General features: G+C 37.2%; 1 protein-coding gene across 1 annotated transcript in view; it reads right to left on the bottom strand.

Annotated features, from left to right (window-relative positions):
- LOC131972143 (sushi domain-containing protein 3) overlaps nt 1-19,427 on the bottom strand; it is a 32,531-nt gene that overhangs the window by 4,792 nt on the left and 8,312 nt on the right. The window contains exons 3-4 of the mRNA XM_059333922.1: nt 4,810-5,004; nt 2,591-2,738 (exon numbers count right to left, since the gene is read on the bottom strand). Of these exons, the coding sequence (XP_059189905.1) occupies nt 2,591-2,738; nt 4,810-4,978 (317 nt within the window). The 5' untranslated portion in view covers nt 4,979-5,004. The remainder of the gene's footprint in view (nt 1-2,590; nt 2,739-4,809; nt 5,005-19,427) is intronic.

Raw genomic sequence — 19,427 nt, 5'->3', positions numbered from 1 at the left:
CTGTGAGTCCCTGATTTGTTTGTCTCACTTATGAAGACGTGCAAGTGGATGACGTGGTTCACAGTCCTATTAACGGTTTCACACTATTCCACTGATCCACAGGTGGAAGAAACACAATCACATATGCAGTAATGTGCCAAGAAAGGCAGAGAAGAAGAAAAGACTGCAAGCTAGTCAACAATGCTGGCTTTCAAGCACTTAAAAATCAATTTTTGCAAATGCTTTATGGGGGAGAAAGTGCTTTCAATACATTTGCTGGAGCTCCATAATGCACACAATGCATTTTGTGTGTGTAACTTTGAGTGTGAACAGAAGTTTTGTTTCTCCATAGAGCCCCTTTGAAGAGATAGTTTGGAGTTTTGGAAGTGAAGTTGTTGTGAGTTCAGTGAGGGTAAACAGAAATGTTACCTCACATAACACTGGAGTTTCTGGATTTCTGTGGTCTCAATTTTTTGTGTTAGTGCGTGACTTTGGTGTTTAAGGGATGGTTTAGATTCACCAAAGTCCTTTGTTCTACAAGGAAAAATTACTGTTTTTGTCAATGGAGTCTGGTGGCTTTGAAGACAGTATAGATAGATATAATGGCTCCTGGTCCCCCTATGTCAACTTAAACAGGGCTGTCTGATGGCAGGGTAAAGCGGTGAAAATATTTATAATATTGTGTACACCTAAATGTACATAATGGCCTGCTCTGGCTACTCGAATGGCTACACTGCAAAAAAAGCCAACTTGTATTTTTTGGCCTAAAACAGTGATTTAAGTTGGTAAAACTTGGAAATATAAATTATTGATATTTAGGGCAATAATGTAAGTTAGCACAACAAAGGAAGCCAGTTGTCTGCTCAAAAACAAGTTGGTGAGTTGTTGTTACTTATATCTTTAAGTTGGGGTTCACAACAAGGGACAATAGTTCTGATAACTCTTATTTCTTTGTTGGGAAATTCGGTCATTAGCGAAAGCTAGCGGCTAACTGATGCTAGCGGCTAACTGATGCTAGCGGCGCTGCTTGTTACAGCTACAAGAGTAGCCATTAGCGTATCAATGCTAACTCAAAATTGTGGTCGCAACATTAGCTGACATTTCATAGCGGCGTTACAATCGTGCCAATTCAGCACATTGCACAAGTAAGGATTAAAAGTTATTACAATGTAAAATTATAAATTCAAAAATCTGAATTCAGAGTTGAGCAAACTCAAAAACAAAACTTAAAATATTTAGTTTAATTGTCCAACTTAAAATTTTATCGAAGTTTGTTGCCTTGAAATTTTGAGTTCACCCAACTTTTTCTTTTTTTGCAGTGTAGTCATTGGTATAATTTCATTTATAAGGCAATATTGGGCAATACTGCTGCCTTCGTATATTTGCACCTGAGAAATGCTGGATCTTATTCTCTTCGTTCACTAGATCAATTGTTGCTTTCTGTCCCTTCTGCTCTACAGAGTTGGTAAAAGGGCATTTGTTTACTCTGCACCTTATTCATGGAATATGCTACAGAAAGACTGGAAACTTAATTTCTTTGAGCACTTTTAAATTCAAACAGAGTTATTAAGTCCAATTCCACAATATGCATTTGTTTCTCATAACGTGTTTAAGGTCTGTGTCTTATGTAAATATGTAACTGTATTTAGTGTTTGCTGCCTCTTGGCCAGGGCTCCCTTGACTCAATGGGATATTAAATAAAGGTTAAATACATTTAAAAAAGGACACTTAAATTGATATTTTTAGATGGGCTAAATCCATTTTGCTGCTGCCCAATCCAAAGTAGTTAATTGCTTGGCTTCTATGTCAGAACTTCTTCCTGCTTCTCCATACTGCACTGTAAAAAATATTCTGTTTAATTTACGGTAAAATACCGGCAGCTGTGGTTGCCAGAACTTTACCGTAAAAAATACAGTGAGTGGGTTTTCTACTGTAAATTTAAATGTAAATATCAGCTAAATCTGTCATTTAGACTGAAAAATCACTTGCCATTTTATCCCTATTGTGTCTCTTTTTGGTAATTTTGTGTCTCATTTGATAATTTTACGTATTTTTTTGGTCTTTTTGTGTCTTTTTAGATAGTTTCATGTCTCTTTTGGTCGTTTTGTGTCTTTTTTGATGGTTTTGTGTCTCTTTTGGTCGTTTTCTGTCTCTTTTTTTGGTCGTTTTGTGACTCTTTTGGTCATTTTAGGTCCTTTGTTAGGTCCTTTGGTCTGCTATTATTTTTAGGGTAGTTATGTCCTTGTGACGTTATGGTATTTCTCCATTCATTTTAAATGAAAAATCTAATATTTTTTTACAGCAAAACTGTGTTTTCTAAAGTTTATGACAGAAAAAAGTAAAAGTTTTGTGCTATTCTTTGATTTACGGTAATTAAAAGTGTCTACTACGGTGATATTACATTTTTAATTTCACGCCCTATTTCTGATATAATTTGACAGTGTTTTACTGTAATTTCTACAAACATTTTTTACAGTGTGGGTGCATGTTGAGCAAGTATTTCATACAACCCCATTAAAGAAATGTAAACTATCCCTTTAATGATTTAAATGAAGGTCTTTTACTTGTAACAGATCACTTTTATATTCTGGTGTTGGTACTTTGATGTCACCTTTCATCCTTTTTCCTTTTGTCTTCTTTGATACAGTCGAGCAAACAGCAGGTGATGAAGGCCACGGACATGAAGAAGATGATGGCCGAGCTCACGATGGACGCCAGCACAGCCACACGGAAACCATAGTCCTCATAGGGAGACATAGCTGCAACGTGAGAGAAGAAGAGCCATTTATCAACTTTATTTCATGCCATGCACTCAAATATTAGACAGCTCCATTCACAATACTGAAAAATCCATTTAGAATAATTCCTAATCGGACTCAGGTACCACAAAACGCTGCCACTTTCAGCTTTACAGATAAAGTCTGCCACATAAACTGCTATGTCTCCAGTCTTTCATTTAACCGGAGACGATTGGCAGGAATGAAGTCATTTTACGTGACAGCTCATCATGAACAAGACAATAAAACATAAATTCCATTTTTAATTTCTTTCCTTTTCACATCAGACAGCTTCTTCTCTCCCATGACGATTGATCCCGAAACATAATTAAGATCCCGCTCTCACTTTTTCCACTCGCTCATCAAAAGAACGGCTAACTGCGCACCTGCTTGAAATTATTCCTCTCTACCTCCATTAGCATTAATATTCTCCTTTAATGAGCTTTATCCCCCAGCAAGAAATTATTTTCTCTCAAATGTGTCCTCACATAATTTAGAAGAATTAATTATTGGAGGCCAAATTTTGCCTTAAGCTTCTTCATGTAACATTGCCCACAGCCACAGTGCCTATCACAAAATGTTCAATATAAATCTCATCTCCTCAGAATAATGAGCAGACAGACAGTTCAGGGGAAGTTTTGCAGCCGCTGCAGTTCTCCCAGTAAGAGCATTTGCAACATTTAATCTGCACACACACATTTTGGGTATAGGTCATAAATGCCATTCCTCCTAGATTAACTCTCTCCGTACTTTATAGCTACTTTGAATTGCTTTTAAAGTTTTATATACTTTATAACCTTACACTCAAAAAAAGCAAACTGGGTGTCTGCTACCTTCTCCTTAGTCTAACATGTAGCTTCTACTAAATAAAATGATGTTTTGTGGTTGAACAGTTTTAAAACATGTAGTTTTAGCATAAAATGCAACACTTTAAAATGTACTAGAATACTTTATGTGAAAACAACCTAATTAAATTGCTGAATATAATACTCTGTTTAAAAATTATCTATTTCCTGAATAATTCCTATTATGTTCATTTTCATATGATAAAGGTAATCTTTGAGGCTAAACCACTTCAACCTAACTTTGTTTTGTTGGCTCAGCACAATTAATTCATGTACTTCACTATTTTAAAAAGTAGTTGTAACAACCCTATTAAATAAAGTAACTCTTAATAATGTCATACACGTTTAAATGGCCCAATAAAATTATGTTCGTATGTTACAATTACCCTTATAAATCTAGTTGGACTGAGCCCTGGTAATTAATTAACAGCAACGCAAATACATCATGTTGACCCGACATATTTAGATTTTATTCACTCAACAAAACTGTTTCTCGCTAAATTAAAGCATTTTATTTAGGTGGAAATTATTTCCATAATTTTATTTGGTTCTGGGAACAAGTTATTTTTTTGAGTGTATATAATAACAAGATTTTAGTTCCTACCAAGGTTATAATAGTTTTGGATTTTTCATTAGTTTTAGTTTTAATTTTGTTGTGAATTTTTGTTTTCAAATTCAGTTAGTTTTAGTTAGTTTTTAGAGTGAGTTTGCTAGTTTTAGTTTAGTTTTTATTTTTTGAAAACGCTTAGTTTTAGTTTAGTTTTTATTAGTTTTAGTGTTAGTTTTAGTTTTTTTGTAACGGGCTATGTGTTGGGTGCGAGATTCAAAGAGGTCATAATAAATGTTTCCTTTATTTCCTTTGGTTTATCATCTCAGCCCCAATAAGGTTATTAACTGTTTTGAATTTTGGTTCTAGTGTAAACATCCCAGTCTCAGTAAACATATTCACCATGTGTTGCATGCTCAAATAGAAACACTGAATTATGAATGAAAAAAGTTGACAAAAACAAAAACTAAGGACATTTTCACTATAATTTTAGTTCGTTTTAGTTAGTTTTGTAACCACACAATACAGTTTCAGTTAGTTATCGTTTTTTTAAAAACTCTAGTTTTTATTTTTATTTCAGTTAACGAAAATGTTTTTTCAATTCTAGTTTTCGTTATTTCGTTAGTTTTCGTTAACTATAATAACCTTGGTTCCTACTTACGTTTGCAGTAGTTCTCTCCAACCCAGTGGGTGCTGTTTTGTCCCATGACACACATCAACTCACTTCCAACCAGCTTGTGTTTGGCCGGGCACTGCAGGGAGATGACCGTGCCCACGGTGGTGCCGTTGCCCTGGATGATCCTCTGAGTGCCCAGGGCTGGCAGGGGCATGGGTCTGCACTGAGCCTGGAGCTGACCTGAAAGAAAGAAAGAAAGAAAGAAAGAGCTGATGGTCAGTCAGTGATGAGCTTGTGTGCATCAAAAACAGCAGCTGTGACTAAATAAATTTGCAGATGTTAGATGTGCATTAATCATCCAAAGTTCAGCCAAAGTGCGAATACATGTATAATTCATGCATCTTCAGAAAGAAATGTGTTTTCACAGAGAGGCACACACAACAAACTATTCAGGGTGAGCAGCAGAGAAGAAGAATGGAGCACTGCAGATGAGATTCAATGTGGGATGGGACAATCATTCCACAGCTATCAGTGCTGAACCCCTGTAGGGCTGCACAACACGGCATGACAAAACACTGCCCCCCCGGTAACAGCCTGGTGCTGCGCTGCATCGGATTCTTACAGTATCAAAGCAGGAAATGTGATAAATCATTAAACAAAAGGCCTGCAAGGCTGGTGGAAACATGGGCCATCTGGATCCATGCTAAACAACTAGCTATCATACAGCTCAGCATATTACTGGAGGAGAGGACTCTCTCTGTTTTAGCTCAGAAAGTCTGGCTAGAAGAACCCACAACACAACACAAGAGTATCACTTAATCATGACACAAGCTGTTGGAATGCAAATAAACACAATGACATCAGGTCGGTGATTTCCAGCAGGCAGAATGGGAAGGATCATGTGATCAGGCCCAGGAAAAGTCCAAAACTGCTTGTTTAGTGAGGGAAAAAACATGCTTGAACTTGTGGCACTGGAGAGATTTTACAGTGTTCCTCTTTGTCACTTTTATATTAAGGAAAACACCCAAGATTGTGAGAGGAGACACCTCTAGGAGACAACTCTAGGAGACACCTCTAGGAGACACATGTGGTGCACTTCTCACACCACAGGGGGCGTTAAATCACACAGACAGACAAATGGAGATGATGCAAGTGCAATGCACATTTCCTTTTTAAAGATTACACACGCCTCTGATGAAATGCTACTATGACAGGCTCAAGTGGGATAAATACTCCCAGAAGGCTATTAGCATTAGCTCTCCATATCCAAGTTTATGTAACACAAGGACGCACTTCATTGCTGATAAATAAAGAGCATCACTTTTATGTAACATGTGGTGTGTGTGTGTTTGATGTTTAAGCCATCAGTGATACCTCCTCTGTTCACTTCCTCTTTCAAACATAGCTGAATAATACATACATGATGAGATCTAAAAGAAAGGGACTTTTTTTCCTTTTAAATAAAAATCCCAGATGACACTGTAAAGTGTATTTAACATGCGATTTTCACACACCCATTAATAAAAGATACAGGTCTGCAAATGCATCACAGTATGGGATATTCCTTTGCTTTTAACTGTAGAACAATTGTTAGGAAACTGCTACCACAGCAATTACTGTAAGTCCCTGAAGGCATAATGCATAAGAGGTCCAACATCAAGGTAAAACACACACACACACACACACACACACACACACACACACACACACACACACATTTTTAGGCGTCAATGTTTGAATAAAACGCACAACTTGTAGCTCAAATTCTCACAAAACGCTTTCATGTATAATCCCCAAAAACTAAAATAAAAACGAGACCTTGATGTTATTAATAGAACTGGACTGGGTGCAAAGTGCCTGAAACAAATTTCAGTCCCACACACACACACACACACACACACACACACACACACACACACACACACATCCTACACTCTCAACTCAAGTATGAATGAGACACATTTTTCGGTTCGCTATTCTATCTGTCCTACCTGACTTCTTCCGGTCATCCTTGTTTGTTAAATCAGTCCTGGACACATCTGCTATTGAAGCTGTTGCCGCTGACATGTTGGTGACAGACAGACCCCCCTCTAGTCCGCTCTTTGGTTGTGCGTAAAATACTGCGCAACGGTGCTCCTCTGCGCCCGGTACCGGGTAAACAACTCGGGATTCCGTTTACAGCTGAAGAGTCGTGCGTGCTCTTCTTCCACCCAACCCTCGAGTGAACAGCCTGTCATCCACTGAGTCCTCCTCCCACAATGCCTCCTCACTGCAACAGTAACGTATTCTTAATTCCCCGGGTTGGATAGCGCGCCGTGGCTGCTGTCGCGCAAGCGGATGAGCGCGCTCGAGAGGACGGAGAAGTGATCGGCCGAGACCTTGTCGAGCAAAGCAAAAATTACTTTGTGGATTACAGCAGGTCAGGTCAAGTTGGATATCAGAGCTGCGCTTTGAGAGCAGGACAGTGAGGAGTAACTACCGCGGCAGTAACCTCGCTCTCCGTGGCAGGATGTCGCACCGCTGCTCTGTTTCACTCAGGATGTGGTGCTTCTACAGCATGTGACGGAAAACACACAATCAGTGATGCATAGCTTAAGAAATCTGCCGAGATACAGTTTGCCACTGTGCAGCTTACAATCCTTAGCATCTATATTTCTATTTGCACACATAAATCAGGATTAAATGTTTGATATAGAGCTGGTTTATAGAGATTTGTTGCTTGATTGAATCCAAACTGGCTTTTGGTAAAGCATAAGAACCATCACTGATCATGTTCAGAGCACACTGTAAAACCCAACTCGTTGTTTTAACCCATAAGAACCCACGGTGACACGGGTGTAACAGACATTTTAAGTCTTCTAGAATCTCCCATATTCAGCTTTATGCTTCACCTTAACTCATTAACTTGTTCTGACCATATTTCCTAAACAAATTAAAGTCACAATTTTGATAAATGTTGTGGAGATGCAATAGAAAAAGGCAAATTTGTGTCTCTGTAAGCAGAAAATGTGTCTAGTTTTTATTTTATTTTAAAATAAATATTATAAACATAAATGCCATAAAAGCCCATTGTAACATATATATATATATATATGTCACATCACAGATCTTTGACATTTAGGGGTAGTATTTTTTTTTTTTTAAACATCAGAAATGTGTTCTATGTGGTCCACTTATAGAACATGTCCTTTAAGGAGAACTGGATCTGGGTTCTTATGGGTTAACTTAAATATTTGAGAATTTTATGTCAAGACAATTGAGTTCACTCAAATTAATCTTGCTATTTGACTCAGTATTTTCAGTTCAGATGACTTTTTGCACAAATCTTTGTTATATTGAAAAGGAAAAATGAGCTATGATAACAAACAAGCAACATTGGGTAGGAGATACAGGACGCTCATTCAAATAGTGCAGTAGTAGTGCTTGATATAGAGGGGGGAAAGGTCTTATTGGCGTCAGAGACACACGCATTTCAGAGGAATACATGTGACTTTAATGTTAAAACTCTTGTTTCCCTGTAAACAAACACTCATTGCTTCATAAACCCCCTTTGTCTCATTACGTTCCAGACATTTTCTTCACTTCCCTCTGTGTCTCACTGTGTCACAGTTCAGTTGTGGTGAAGGTGATTACTGGTGCCTTGAACCGTTTCACTGTTTAACTGACAGGTTTCTTAATAGAATGAGTAACCATGGCTTGGTTGCTATGTGAAAATGTAATAATGATGATAAGGAGCTATAAATATAACAAAAGTGGAAACACTCTGATCCATTCTTCTACTTGTAATCTAGAGAAAATCTATCTACACAGATGCACACAAACTCTATGAAGCTTCCTGTTTCCACTTTGCATTCTCATCTGAGAGCAGAACACTTTTTTCTTCTTCAAACTGCTCGTCGGCCGGTCTAATGTCATTGAGAATTCTGGGCATGCATGAGACTGTTTCTGCTGTGGGTGATAAGTGTCTCCACAGGCGCAGCCTTGTTCACCTGAGCAAACCCCCACACACCACCTCAGACACACTGGGAGCCTCTGTTCAGACAGCAGTTTGTCTCATCATTCATGAATATATTTGCATAGCTGATTACAAGTGTTCATACTTCAGACATAAGGACTGTGTAAATGCTCAAGAGTTGTGTTTATTACTGTCCTGAAATGTGCTGATTATTGTGCCCTCTGTGTTATGGAGTCACGCTGTTCTTTAGGTTACATTTATCTACAGAAAACTTTACTCTAAGAAGCAGAAGGGATGTGTGATTTCTGCCTGGACGAACTTTAATTGTTTCCAGTGAGGTCTAAGCATGAAAAAGTGTCCTATTAACCCATAAGAACCCAGAGCCAGTTATCCATAAAGGAAAGTTATGGTGGATATATCACAGACCAAGTGAACCACGCAGAACATATTTATGATGTGGGGTTTTTTTTGTCATTCTGTGTCTTTTTTTTGGTCATTTTGTGTCTTTTTTTGGTCATTTTGTGTCTTTTTTAAGTAATTTAGTGTTTTTTCGGTCATTTTGTGTCTTTTTTGGTCATTTTGTGTCTCTTTTTTAGTAATTTTGTGTCTTTTTTAAGTAATTTTGTTTTTTTCTGTCATTTTGTGTCTTTTTAAGTCATTTTGTCTGTCTTTTTGTGTCTTTTTTAAGTAATTTAGATTTTTTGGTAATTTTGATACTGCCTCCAGCGGCCCCCAGGTAATTTGAGTTTGAGACCCCTGCTCTAGAATATTTAAAGTGTTTGTTACATGGGTGTCACCGTGGGTTCTTATGGGTTAAATTCTAAATTTGTGCAGCTCCAGAGAGAGGCTTTACTTTAGCTCCCAGATATTATTAAAAATAAGCCAGATCCCTTTTAATTAACTGCTGAGTGTCCACAATGATACCACTTTTGATTCTACCAATTCAGTGTCAAAGAATATTTTCCTTTGTCTTTAGGACGAAGGAGACAAAGGAGGAGACACAGTGGATGAGTCTGATTTTCAGAAATTAATCTGCTTAAAATGCAAGTTTTTCTTTTCTGATTTGGAGACGGTTGCTACAGCAACAGTTAATGTGTTCTCATAGTCTCAGGGGGTAAAATTCGGACTCTTAGTCCTTTCCATTTTATTTTCGGCTCAGGCTTGTGTGTTCGATACACTGCAGGCCAATAGAGAAGCAGGAGGAACGGTAATGACACTGATGGAGTCAATGATTCCTCCTTCTCTGTAATAAGGGGAGATACGGGTAAATAAAGTGTTGCAGGGATGAAACCCAGAAATGAGTTCGCATTTTAGCATTTCCAGCTTCTTCTACTCAAAGTCAATAGGTTTTTGAATTGGTTTTCTGTTAGATCCCTAAAATGAGATCTGTCGTGAATAAGAGATATATGAAAGTTTTGTTCCACAACATGAAATATGCCAGTAAATATCTCACTCCTTACATTTGAAGCTTTTGCATGTCCTAAAGGTGATAGTTAACAAGTAGTTGTAGTTTGTTTATAGCTTAAAATTATGTTTTTTTTTACTCCTGGCGATTGCATTTATGCTTCAAAAATCATGAAAGTGGTGATTATCTTGTTGAATGTATCCAACTTAAAATATATCACAAAGAAACTTACATTAAGACAATCATTTTTTTGTATTAAAAGATTTCTGAAATTTGATGTTTGAATATGCAAATGAGGCCTTATCTAATGCTAACTGAATTTGGGAGAAATCCACAAGAGCAAACACACAAAGTGTAGTAAAATAAACATCTGCATGATTATTTTGAATGTTTTCTTTCTGCTTGTCTGAAAGAAGAAATGTTGCAGAAGCAGAATTGCCTGAAATCTTAAAACTGACCAGTGCATGAAACATGTCCTACAGGCCTACAAATGAATAAATAAATAAATAAATAATAATATAATAAATAAACTTGAAACTGACTTTTTAACCTACCTCTATTGAGTTGTTTTTAAAATTATTTTACTTGTTAAGCACTTTGAGATCTGCTGATAAAAAGTGCATTAGAAATAAAATGTATTAAAAATGTATTATTATTATGCTTTTGCCTGCAGTGCCTTGCCTTAAAAATTGATACTGCTGATATTATGAATATTATGCATCCCCAGTGACCAAGAAAAGGGAAAAAAGACAAAGACAAAAAAAAGATGATGACCAAAAAGACAACATGATCTCACAGAAATCCATGAAATAGCCACGCATTTCGCTTAACTCAAAATCCGTGGAATAGTCACGGATTCGCTCAAATTTCTGTGAAACTGACACGGATTTCGCTACAATGCAAGTTAATGACAGTCATATCCCGTGGCTATTCCAACATACAAAGTGATTATGTACATTCACTGAGTGAATATTTACAAAATAAAACATATATTTCTCGCTAGAAATGTGATCAAAATCCATTTTTATGCAGAAACTAAGTCAAAATATTGATTTTTCACTAAAAATGAGAGAACTGTCCGCCATGTTTTTTGTTCTGACTGCCGGGACCTTGAAAGTCACGTGACTTGGAACAAACCAATAGGAACAAATATCCATGGAATAGCCACGGGATATGACTGGCATTAACTTGCATTGTAGCCAAATCCGTGTCAGTTTCACGGAAATTTGAGCGATTCTGTGGCTATTTCACGGATTCCTGTGAGACCAGGTTCAAAAAAAGACACAAAATGACAAAAAAAAGACACAAAATGTCCCAAAAAAGACACAAAATGACCAAAAAAAGACACAAAATTACCAAAAAAAGACACAAAATTACCAAAAATTACATAAAATCAAGCAAAAAAGGACTCAAATTGACCACAAAATGACAAAAGATAACCACAAAAAGACACAAAATGACTAAAAAACCGCCAGGACCTTGAAAGTCACGTGACTTGGAACAAACCAATAGGAACAAATATCCATGGAATAGCCACGGGATATGACTGTCATTAACTTGCATTGTAGCCAAATCCGTGTCAGTTTCACGGAAATTTGAGTGATTCCGTGGCTATTCCACGGATTTTGAGTTAAGCGAAAGCCGTGGCTATTTCATGGATTTCTGTGAGACCAGGTTGTAAAAAGAAGATGCTCTCCGGCTGTTGCAGTTTTATTATTAACCTGATGGGACAGGAGAGGAAAAGAAAAGGTGAGGCAGGTGAGAGTGGTCAGCTCGGCGTGTCCTTACTGCCCCTGACACAGTGTGACACGGTGGCTCTGCAGGGTGGAGAACCACTCCATCACAGAGATAATTAAGCAGAGCAGGAGGGGCACCATCACACACTGCCAAAGGCCCTCGTCAACACTGCTGCTGGAACCAGGCCGCATATGGCTGCAGGTCTGGGTGGAGGAGACTGAAGGTGCCCTCTCTGAAGTGTCCTTGGTTAGCTCTTAAAGTGATAAAACTAAAATCTAAAAAGACTAACTACACTGCACCATCAATGAGGGAGTTATTTTCTTCAAAAAAATTCTTCCACATACACTGGGTCATACCAAGGGTTTCAACATAGTACCTGTAAGCAAAACAATGTTTTTCAGTTGAAGATAGAGCTAGTTTTGCAGGTTTATGATGACTCATAGATGAGACAAAACCTCACTAAAACGAGGCTGTTTATCGCCTATGTGGAAGAATTTTTTGAGAAAAAAAGAATTCCCTCATGGATGGTGCACACTGTAAAAAATGTCTGTAGATTTTACGGTGAAAAACTGCTAAACCATGACAGTAAAAGACCGTAAAATGATAAATGGGTTAATTCAGTTTCAGTAACAATGAAACATCATAAATGTATATATCAGCCAAAACAGTATTTTTTACATTTAAAAAAAAAAAAATACAGTACTCCACTGTAAAATACACTGGCACCATGTTTGTTGTGCAAAAATATACTGTAAAATATATACAAGCCGTCATTTTTGCATTTATTTTTTGTAAAAAATACTTTTTTTCCCCTGTTAAATGTACTAAACACCATATCTCCAACAGAAATATACTGTAATATTTAATGGTAAAATCTGGCATTTATAAAGTATTTCTTGTCAATTATATGGCAGAGCAGTGTTTCTTTTGATGAAAAAACTTTTTATTTTTACGCTAAAATATGGACTAAAATGGCAATCTTACATGGGAAATCAACAGTGCTAATACAATTTTACCGTAATATTACAAAAAGTTGCACCGTATTTATTACGGTAAAGTTCTGGCAACCACAGCTGCTGGTTTTTTACCGTAAAAACAACAGGTTTGTTTTTACAGTGTAGGCGACAACTAACTACACTGCACTGTAAAAAAAAAACCTGTTGCTTTTACGGTAAAAACCTGGCAGCTGTGGTTGCCAGAACTTTACCGTAATAAATACGGTGCAACTTTTTCTAATATTACGGTAAAATGATATTAGCATTGTTGATTTCATGTTTAAGATTGCCATTTTATTCCATATTTTACTGTAAAAAAGAAAACGTTTTTCAATCAAAAGAAACTCTGTTCTGCCATATAATTGACAAGAAAATACTAATACTAATTATAATTATAAATGCCGCATAATACAAAGATTTTAACATTAAATATCACAGTATATTTCTGTTAGAGATATGGTGTTTAGTCCATTTAAAGGTGAGAAAAAGTATTTTTACAAAAAATAAATGCAAAAATTATAGTGATGGCTTGTATATAGATTACAATATATTTTGTTACAAACAAGGTGACAGTGTATTTTACAGTGGAGTTATGTATTTTTTAAATACAGCTGATATATATATTTACAGTGTTTCATTGTTACTGAAACTGAATTAACTCATTTATAATTTTACGGTATTTTACTGTCATGGTTTAGCAGTTTTTCACCGTAAAATCTACAGACATTTTTTACAGTGTGCACCATCCATGAGGGAATTCTTCCACATAGGTGATAAATAGCCTTGTTTTAGTGAGGTTTTGTCTCATCTATGAGTCATCATAAACCTGCAAAACTAGCTCTATCTTCAACTGAAAAACACTGTTTTGCTTACAGGTACTATGTTGAAACCCTTGGTATGAATGACGCCAGCAGCAGCCAGCATCCTGTTGCTCGTGTTAGCACATGCACGCCATAGATGCAAGCGGAAATCATTTGCATTGGCTCAAACAGTGTCATGATGTTAGTGCTCACTAGATTTTACGAGTTTTCAGACCCTCTTAGTCACTTTAATTCTTAAAAGCATCTAGAAACAAATTTAGCAACTTATTCCATCAGGATGAAAGTGAGTAATATATTGTTATTTATTACCATGCATATTGCTTAGAGTAATCACAGTCCATGCAGCCACACAAGCACTTATGCACATGATGCATGACGTCATAGATATGCAAAAGAATGTATGATTAATACACGTGAACTGCTTCACAAAGTACTTCAAATACATAAAAGACATTCAATGTTATAACCATCTCGTCGTCTCATTAAGGATGGACTGTCTCTGTGCAGCTGAAAGATGCATACAGTGGTTGAAAACCCTTGTTACTACTCAGAAAATAAAACCCACATTCGATCATTTTCCCTCACAAAGCTGGTGATCCGTCCATAACATCATTAACGCTCCTTTCTCTGTTTCCTGTGTCTGTAATCTCTGAACAAATAACTTTCTCAGGCTGGATGGTGGCCACCAGCGACAGGGCCGCTCCATAAATCTGCACCTCCAAACGCTCGCTGGGAGAGAGCGAGAAATAGAAGAGGGAGGAGATGGGGAGCGGGTGGCAGGTAAGAAGAATGAGAGTTTCGGAGGAAATTGAGTTGATCAAGCATTTCTTTGGCACAGTGCTACCTCAGACGTGCACAGCTTGCAAGGCACCGGGTAGAGATGCAGAGCATTTCTCAGACTCCACGGAGGATGAGGGACAGTGTTACTGTGGTGCTGCTTGCAGGATAAATTGAGACGACTGGCATACTTTTTTTTGCTCAGGGATTTGTTTAGTAAGGCAGATTGAATAGCAACCTTTACTTTCATATCCATAATCTTATATGACACAGAATTTCCCTTCCAGCGGGTGATTAGTTTTCATCACACAAGTGCATAATATTTGAAGCATTAAATGTAAGAGGCACTAAAAGAAATGGCCTTTTGAGGGATTGAGCGGTTAAACTGAATTTGGCTTTTGGCACTGACACACAAGGAAAACAAGAGCGATGCACGCGGCTCTGAGAGGCTGTACTTCAGGCTTTCATTTTAGATTAAGGCTAATAGTGACAGTGTTCACATGCAGATGTTAAGCAGGTAGTGATTTCCATGTTCACCTTTTTACTTTAGGATATTGGCATGCTAACTGTACAAACAAGATCTTTATGTGTGTCATCAGTTTCTGCGTGCATATCAGTTCCTCTTCTCTTTTTTTTTGCAAAAAACAAAACACAACCACAAACTGGGTCATCCCTTTGTTCCCCAGGTCCTAAAAAAAGGTCCTATGTTCCCCTGTTTTTCCCAAAAAGGGTCCTATGAAATAACCTGCCTATGAGATACAAGGATTAATTAAGAGGATTATTAAACATGTAGCGCACTGTATGTGTGCAAATATGTTTCTGTGTTCATGTGTATGTCATATAGGGTTACTATTGGTTACAGTTTAAGTTTACGTTTATTTATTTTAAACAGGGACAATACATATTAATGAACATATACATGTAAATATGCAAGATTATAGCCAGCAGCTAATTTCCATCTTTAGCCTTTGGCAGGTTTACAGTTTTAGTTCCATTCTCTGTCTTATTGACTTCCAGTTTTCACTTCAGTTTATTTGGATTGGTTTGGTATTCTTTAATTGAAGCTGCAGTGCTTTGAGACAATGTCATGATCACACAGTGTCAGTGCTAACATGCTGAGGATTTGCAGGTTTATCATGGTGACAAGCCGACAGTTTTGCATTCATTTGATTGGAATGTCATTACTTTTGCAAGCATTTGATCATAAACCAAAAATATTTGACAAATTCAAATCAGGGAAAGGGGCATGAATATCAGTCCGTCCAATAGTAAGAGACATTTCATTCAAAAGAAAAAAAGTGAATAATTCATGGCATTTTATCCAATAGTTGTTGAGTTATTTAAATGTGGACCAAAGTGGTGGAGCAACTGACATTTCCATCCCTAAAGCCACACTACTAGTGTGTCTAAAATGAAAATAATTAACACTTTATTGACCACTGAGGGGAAAGTCTTAATTTTGACACTCTTCATAGGGAAATAGAGCTACAAGTTGGCTGTCATATCACATTACTGCAAAACTTCCAGTTAAATACATCATCTGACATCCCCCACCCAGAGGTCACATCATTTACCCCCTGTGCCCTGTCACAGGAAAAAAAGATACACAAGCAATGAGCACTGCAAAAAAAGAAAAGTTGGGTGAACTCAAAATTTCAAGGCAACAAACTTCAATAAAATTTTAAGTTGGACAATTAAACTAAATATTTTAAGTTTTGTTTTTGAGTTTGCTCAACTCTGAATTTCTCTGGCACGATTGTAACGACGCTATGAAATGTCGGCTAATGTTGCGACCACAATGTTGAGTTAGCATTGATACGCTAATGGCTACTCTTGTAGCTGTAACAAGCAGCGCCGCTAGCATCAGTTAGCCGCTAGCATCAGTTAGTCGCTAGCATCAGTTAGTCGCTAGCATCAGTTAGCCGCTAGCTTTCGCTAATGACCGAATTTCCCAACAAAGAAATAAGAGTTATCAGAACTATTGTCCCTTGTTGTGAACCCCAACTTAAAGATATAAGTAACAACAACTCACCAACTTGTTTTTGAGCAGACAACTGGCTTCCTTTGTTGTGCTAACTTACATTATTGCCCTAAATGTCAATCATTTATATTTCCAAGTTTTACCAACTTAAATCACTGTTTTAGGCCAAAAAATACAAGTTGGCTTTTTTGCAGTGAGGGAGAAAAGGTAAAAAAATAAAAAAAAAAGCATGAAAAATGTCATGGGAATTGCATCAGTTTCTTTGTGTCACAGCTACCCTGCAGGTTGCTAAAGTGCTTGGACATCCGTGTGTGCCAAGCAGTGTTAATACGACTGGTGCAACAGGGGACGGTTCCCGCTGAGCTGTTGGCAGAGAGCGAACAGCGGGGCAGCTCGATGCTGCTGAAGACAACAAATGAAAGATGAGAGAGTCTGGAGGGTGGCAGGAATAGATGTAGTGAGAGCAAAACAGGAGAGAAAGGAAAGTCATACAGCTGCTCAGCCAGAACATAGAAGGCTGCAAAACTAAGGAAAGTAAGAGGGTGAAAAATATAAATCTATGAGTTTAAGTGGGGTGCTGCTGAAAGCACTGAAAGCTGTGTCATTTTTTTTTTGAGTTTTGAAAAAGGGCCGACCTAAATTGGGAAACAATATCCAAAGTCAAAAATGAACTATTTCCTACTTTGGGTCACTGCCCTGAGCTAAACCTGAGCATAACTGCTACTAGCTGTGTTTCCATCAACAATTTTGAAGATTTGCATGAGAAAAGCTTGATGGTATCACCAAAATAAAAAAAAAATAAACTTTCAAAACTGTGCATTTAAGTTTTTACGCTTGCTTGAGGTGGTTTTTGTCTGTTGCGAAAAAAGTGAATGCACAAAATAAGAGATGACAATGATGTTTAAGTGGGGTGCTGCTGAAAGCACTGAAAGCTGTGTCATTTTTTTTTTTGAGTTTTGAAAAACCGACCTACCAAAAGAAAAGAAAAGGAAAAAAAAATCTGTTTAAATTACAGTAAAATACCAGCAGCTGTAGTTGCCAGAACATCACCGTAAAAAATACAGTGAGCGTATGTAAATGTAAATATCAGCAAAAACTGTAATTTATACAGAATAATCCCATTACTTTTAGGATAATTGTGTCATCGTGGTATTTCTCCATTAACTTTACATGAAAAATTTATATTTTTACAGCAAAACTGTGTGTTTTCTACAGTTTATGGCGGTAGAATTTAAAGTTTTTTACTATTCTTTGATTGACAGTAATTAAAAGTATCTGCTACGGTGATGTACAATGTTTAATTTTACAACCTATTTCTGATGCAAATTGACAGTGTTTTACTGTTATTTCTACAAACATTTTTTACAGTGTGGGCACTGAGTTTGATAACAGAATGAATAGAAATATTCCAGTGTTACCATGGCCTTGTGGCTTATCTTGGGTCTAACTCTCTTAATATTCCTCTCAAAGGAGCAAATAAACAAGCTGGAGCTAATTATTAGGGCTATTTGAGGAACAAAGCCTCAGCAAACAGTACTTATTGTCCATGCAGATTTCTAAACTTGCACACTGTGTCCAGGAGAGCTTTTACTGAAACCTCTTCATATTGAGTGTCCTCTGCAGGCTGAGTAATGGCCCAAGTATGGATGGATGCAGCTCTATAATAAAAATGTGTGTGTGTCTCAGATAAACAGTGCCTTTCTAGGGTATATTTGTTTATTTGTGCATGTGTATATTGTGATTTTGTTTAGCTGTGTCTCACTTTTTTTCATTTATATTCTTCTGCCAAATGATTCCCAAATGTCTCCTTGTTTCTCTCAGTGAGCTTTGCTGCCATGTTGCTCCACGTCATTCCACAATGCTCCATGTAAATTGATGAGATGTTAGATGTTGTGTATAATAAGATATTCAGGTCTGGTGTTTTACAACATCATTTGTGCAATGGCCCAGAGTAGACAGTGTTCAGTTACGGACGGTGTTTTCATCATTAGGCGAGCTCATTTGGGCTGCAGCATAATTAAATTTAGTCCAAGTGCACGCAAGTTCACACACATTTACATATCTGTCAGAACAAAAACAGGTGTGAAGCGCTGAGGAATAAATTAGATATTAAGTTAACTTGGAGATTAATTGAGAAACTCTATTGTTCCATGAAACAATGCTGCTTTCTACTGTGGGAGGCTGTAAGTGGAAGAGTTTGAGGACAAGTGGAATAGTGGATAAAACAGCTCATCAGAGCCCATTCTGGTCATTCACTTGAATAGACCTTAAATTATCATCATCAAATCAAGCGTAATGATTTCCATTTAGCATATAATGATAGGATGACCAAACCTCTCCAGTTGCTGCGAATCTGAATGAGATTTTCATTCCAACCTCCACTCAAGACAGAGACAAAGATGTGAATAATGTTGTCTGTGGTGATTTAGTGTTTTCTATTACAGCTATTCATCATCATGGAGTAAATCTTTATCAAGTACCTTCAGATTCTGTCATTTAATGTAGGACATTTCCCCGTATTGGCCTCTGGTGGATTCAGCAAAGAGGCCGCAGTGTGACGCCATGAAGCAGCGGTTATGATGGAATTCAATTTTGTCTAGAGCAGTAGTTCTCAACCTTTTTGAGTCGCGACCCCCAATTTAACATGCATGTTGTCCGTGACCCCCGCTCACTGAACACAATCTCACACACACAGTTCAGATCACCCAAAAAAGAAACAAAATGACCAAATAAGACACAAATTGACCACAAAATGACCAAAAAGACACAAAATGATCAAAAAAGACACAAACTGACTAAAAAAAGACACAAAATGACCAAAAAAAGGAAACAAAATGACCAAAAAAGGAAACAAAATGACCAAAAAAGACACAAATTGACCACAAAATGATCAAAAAAGACACAAAATGATCAAAAAAGACACAAACTGACCAGAAAAGACACAAGCTGACTAAAAAAAGACACAAAATGACCAAAGAAAGGAAACAAAATG

Source organism: Centropristis striata, chromosome 5 (assembly GCF_030273125.1).
Source record: "Centropristis striata isolate RG_2023a ecotype Rhode Island chromosome 5, C.striata_1.0, whole genome shotgun sequence".
Taxonomy (NCBI): domain Eukaryota; kingdom Metazoa; phylum Chordata; class Actinopteri; order Perciformes; family Serranidae; genus Centropristis; species Centropristis striata.
Note: the sequence above shows the minus strand (reverse complement) of the source record. Positions and strands in the feature narration are given on the sequence as shown.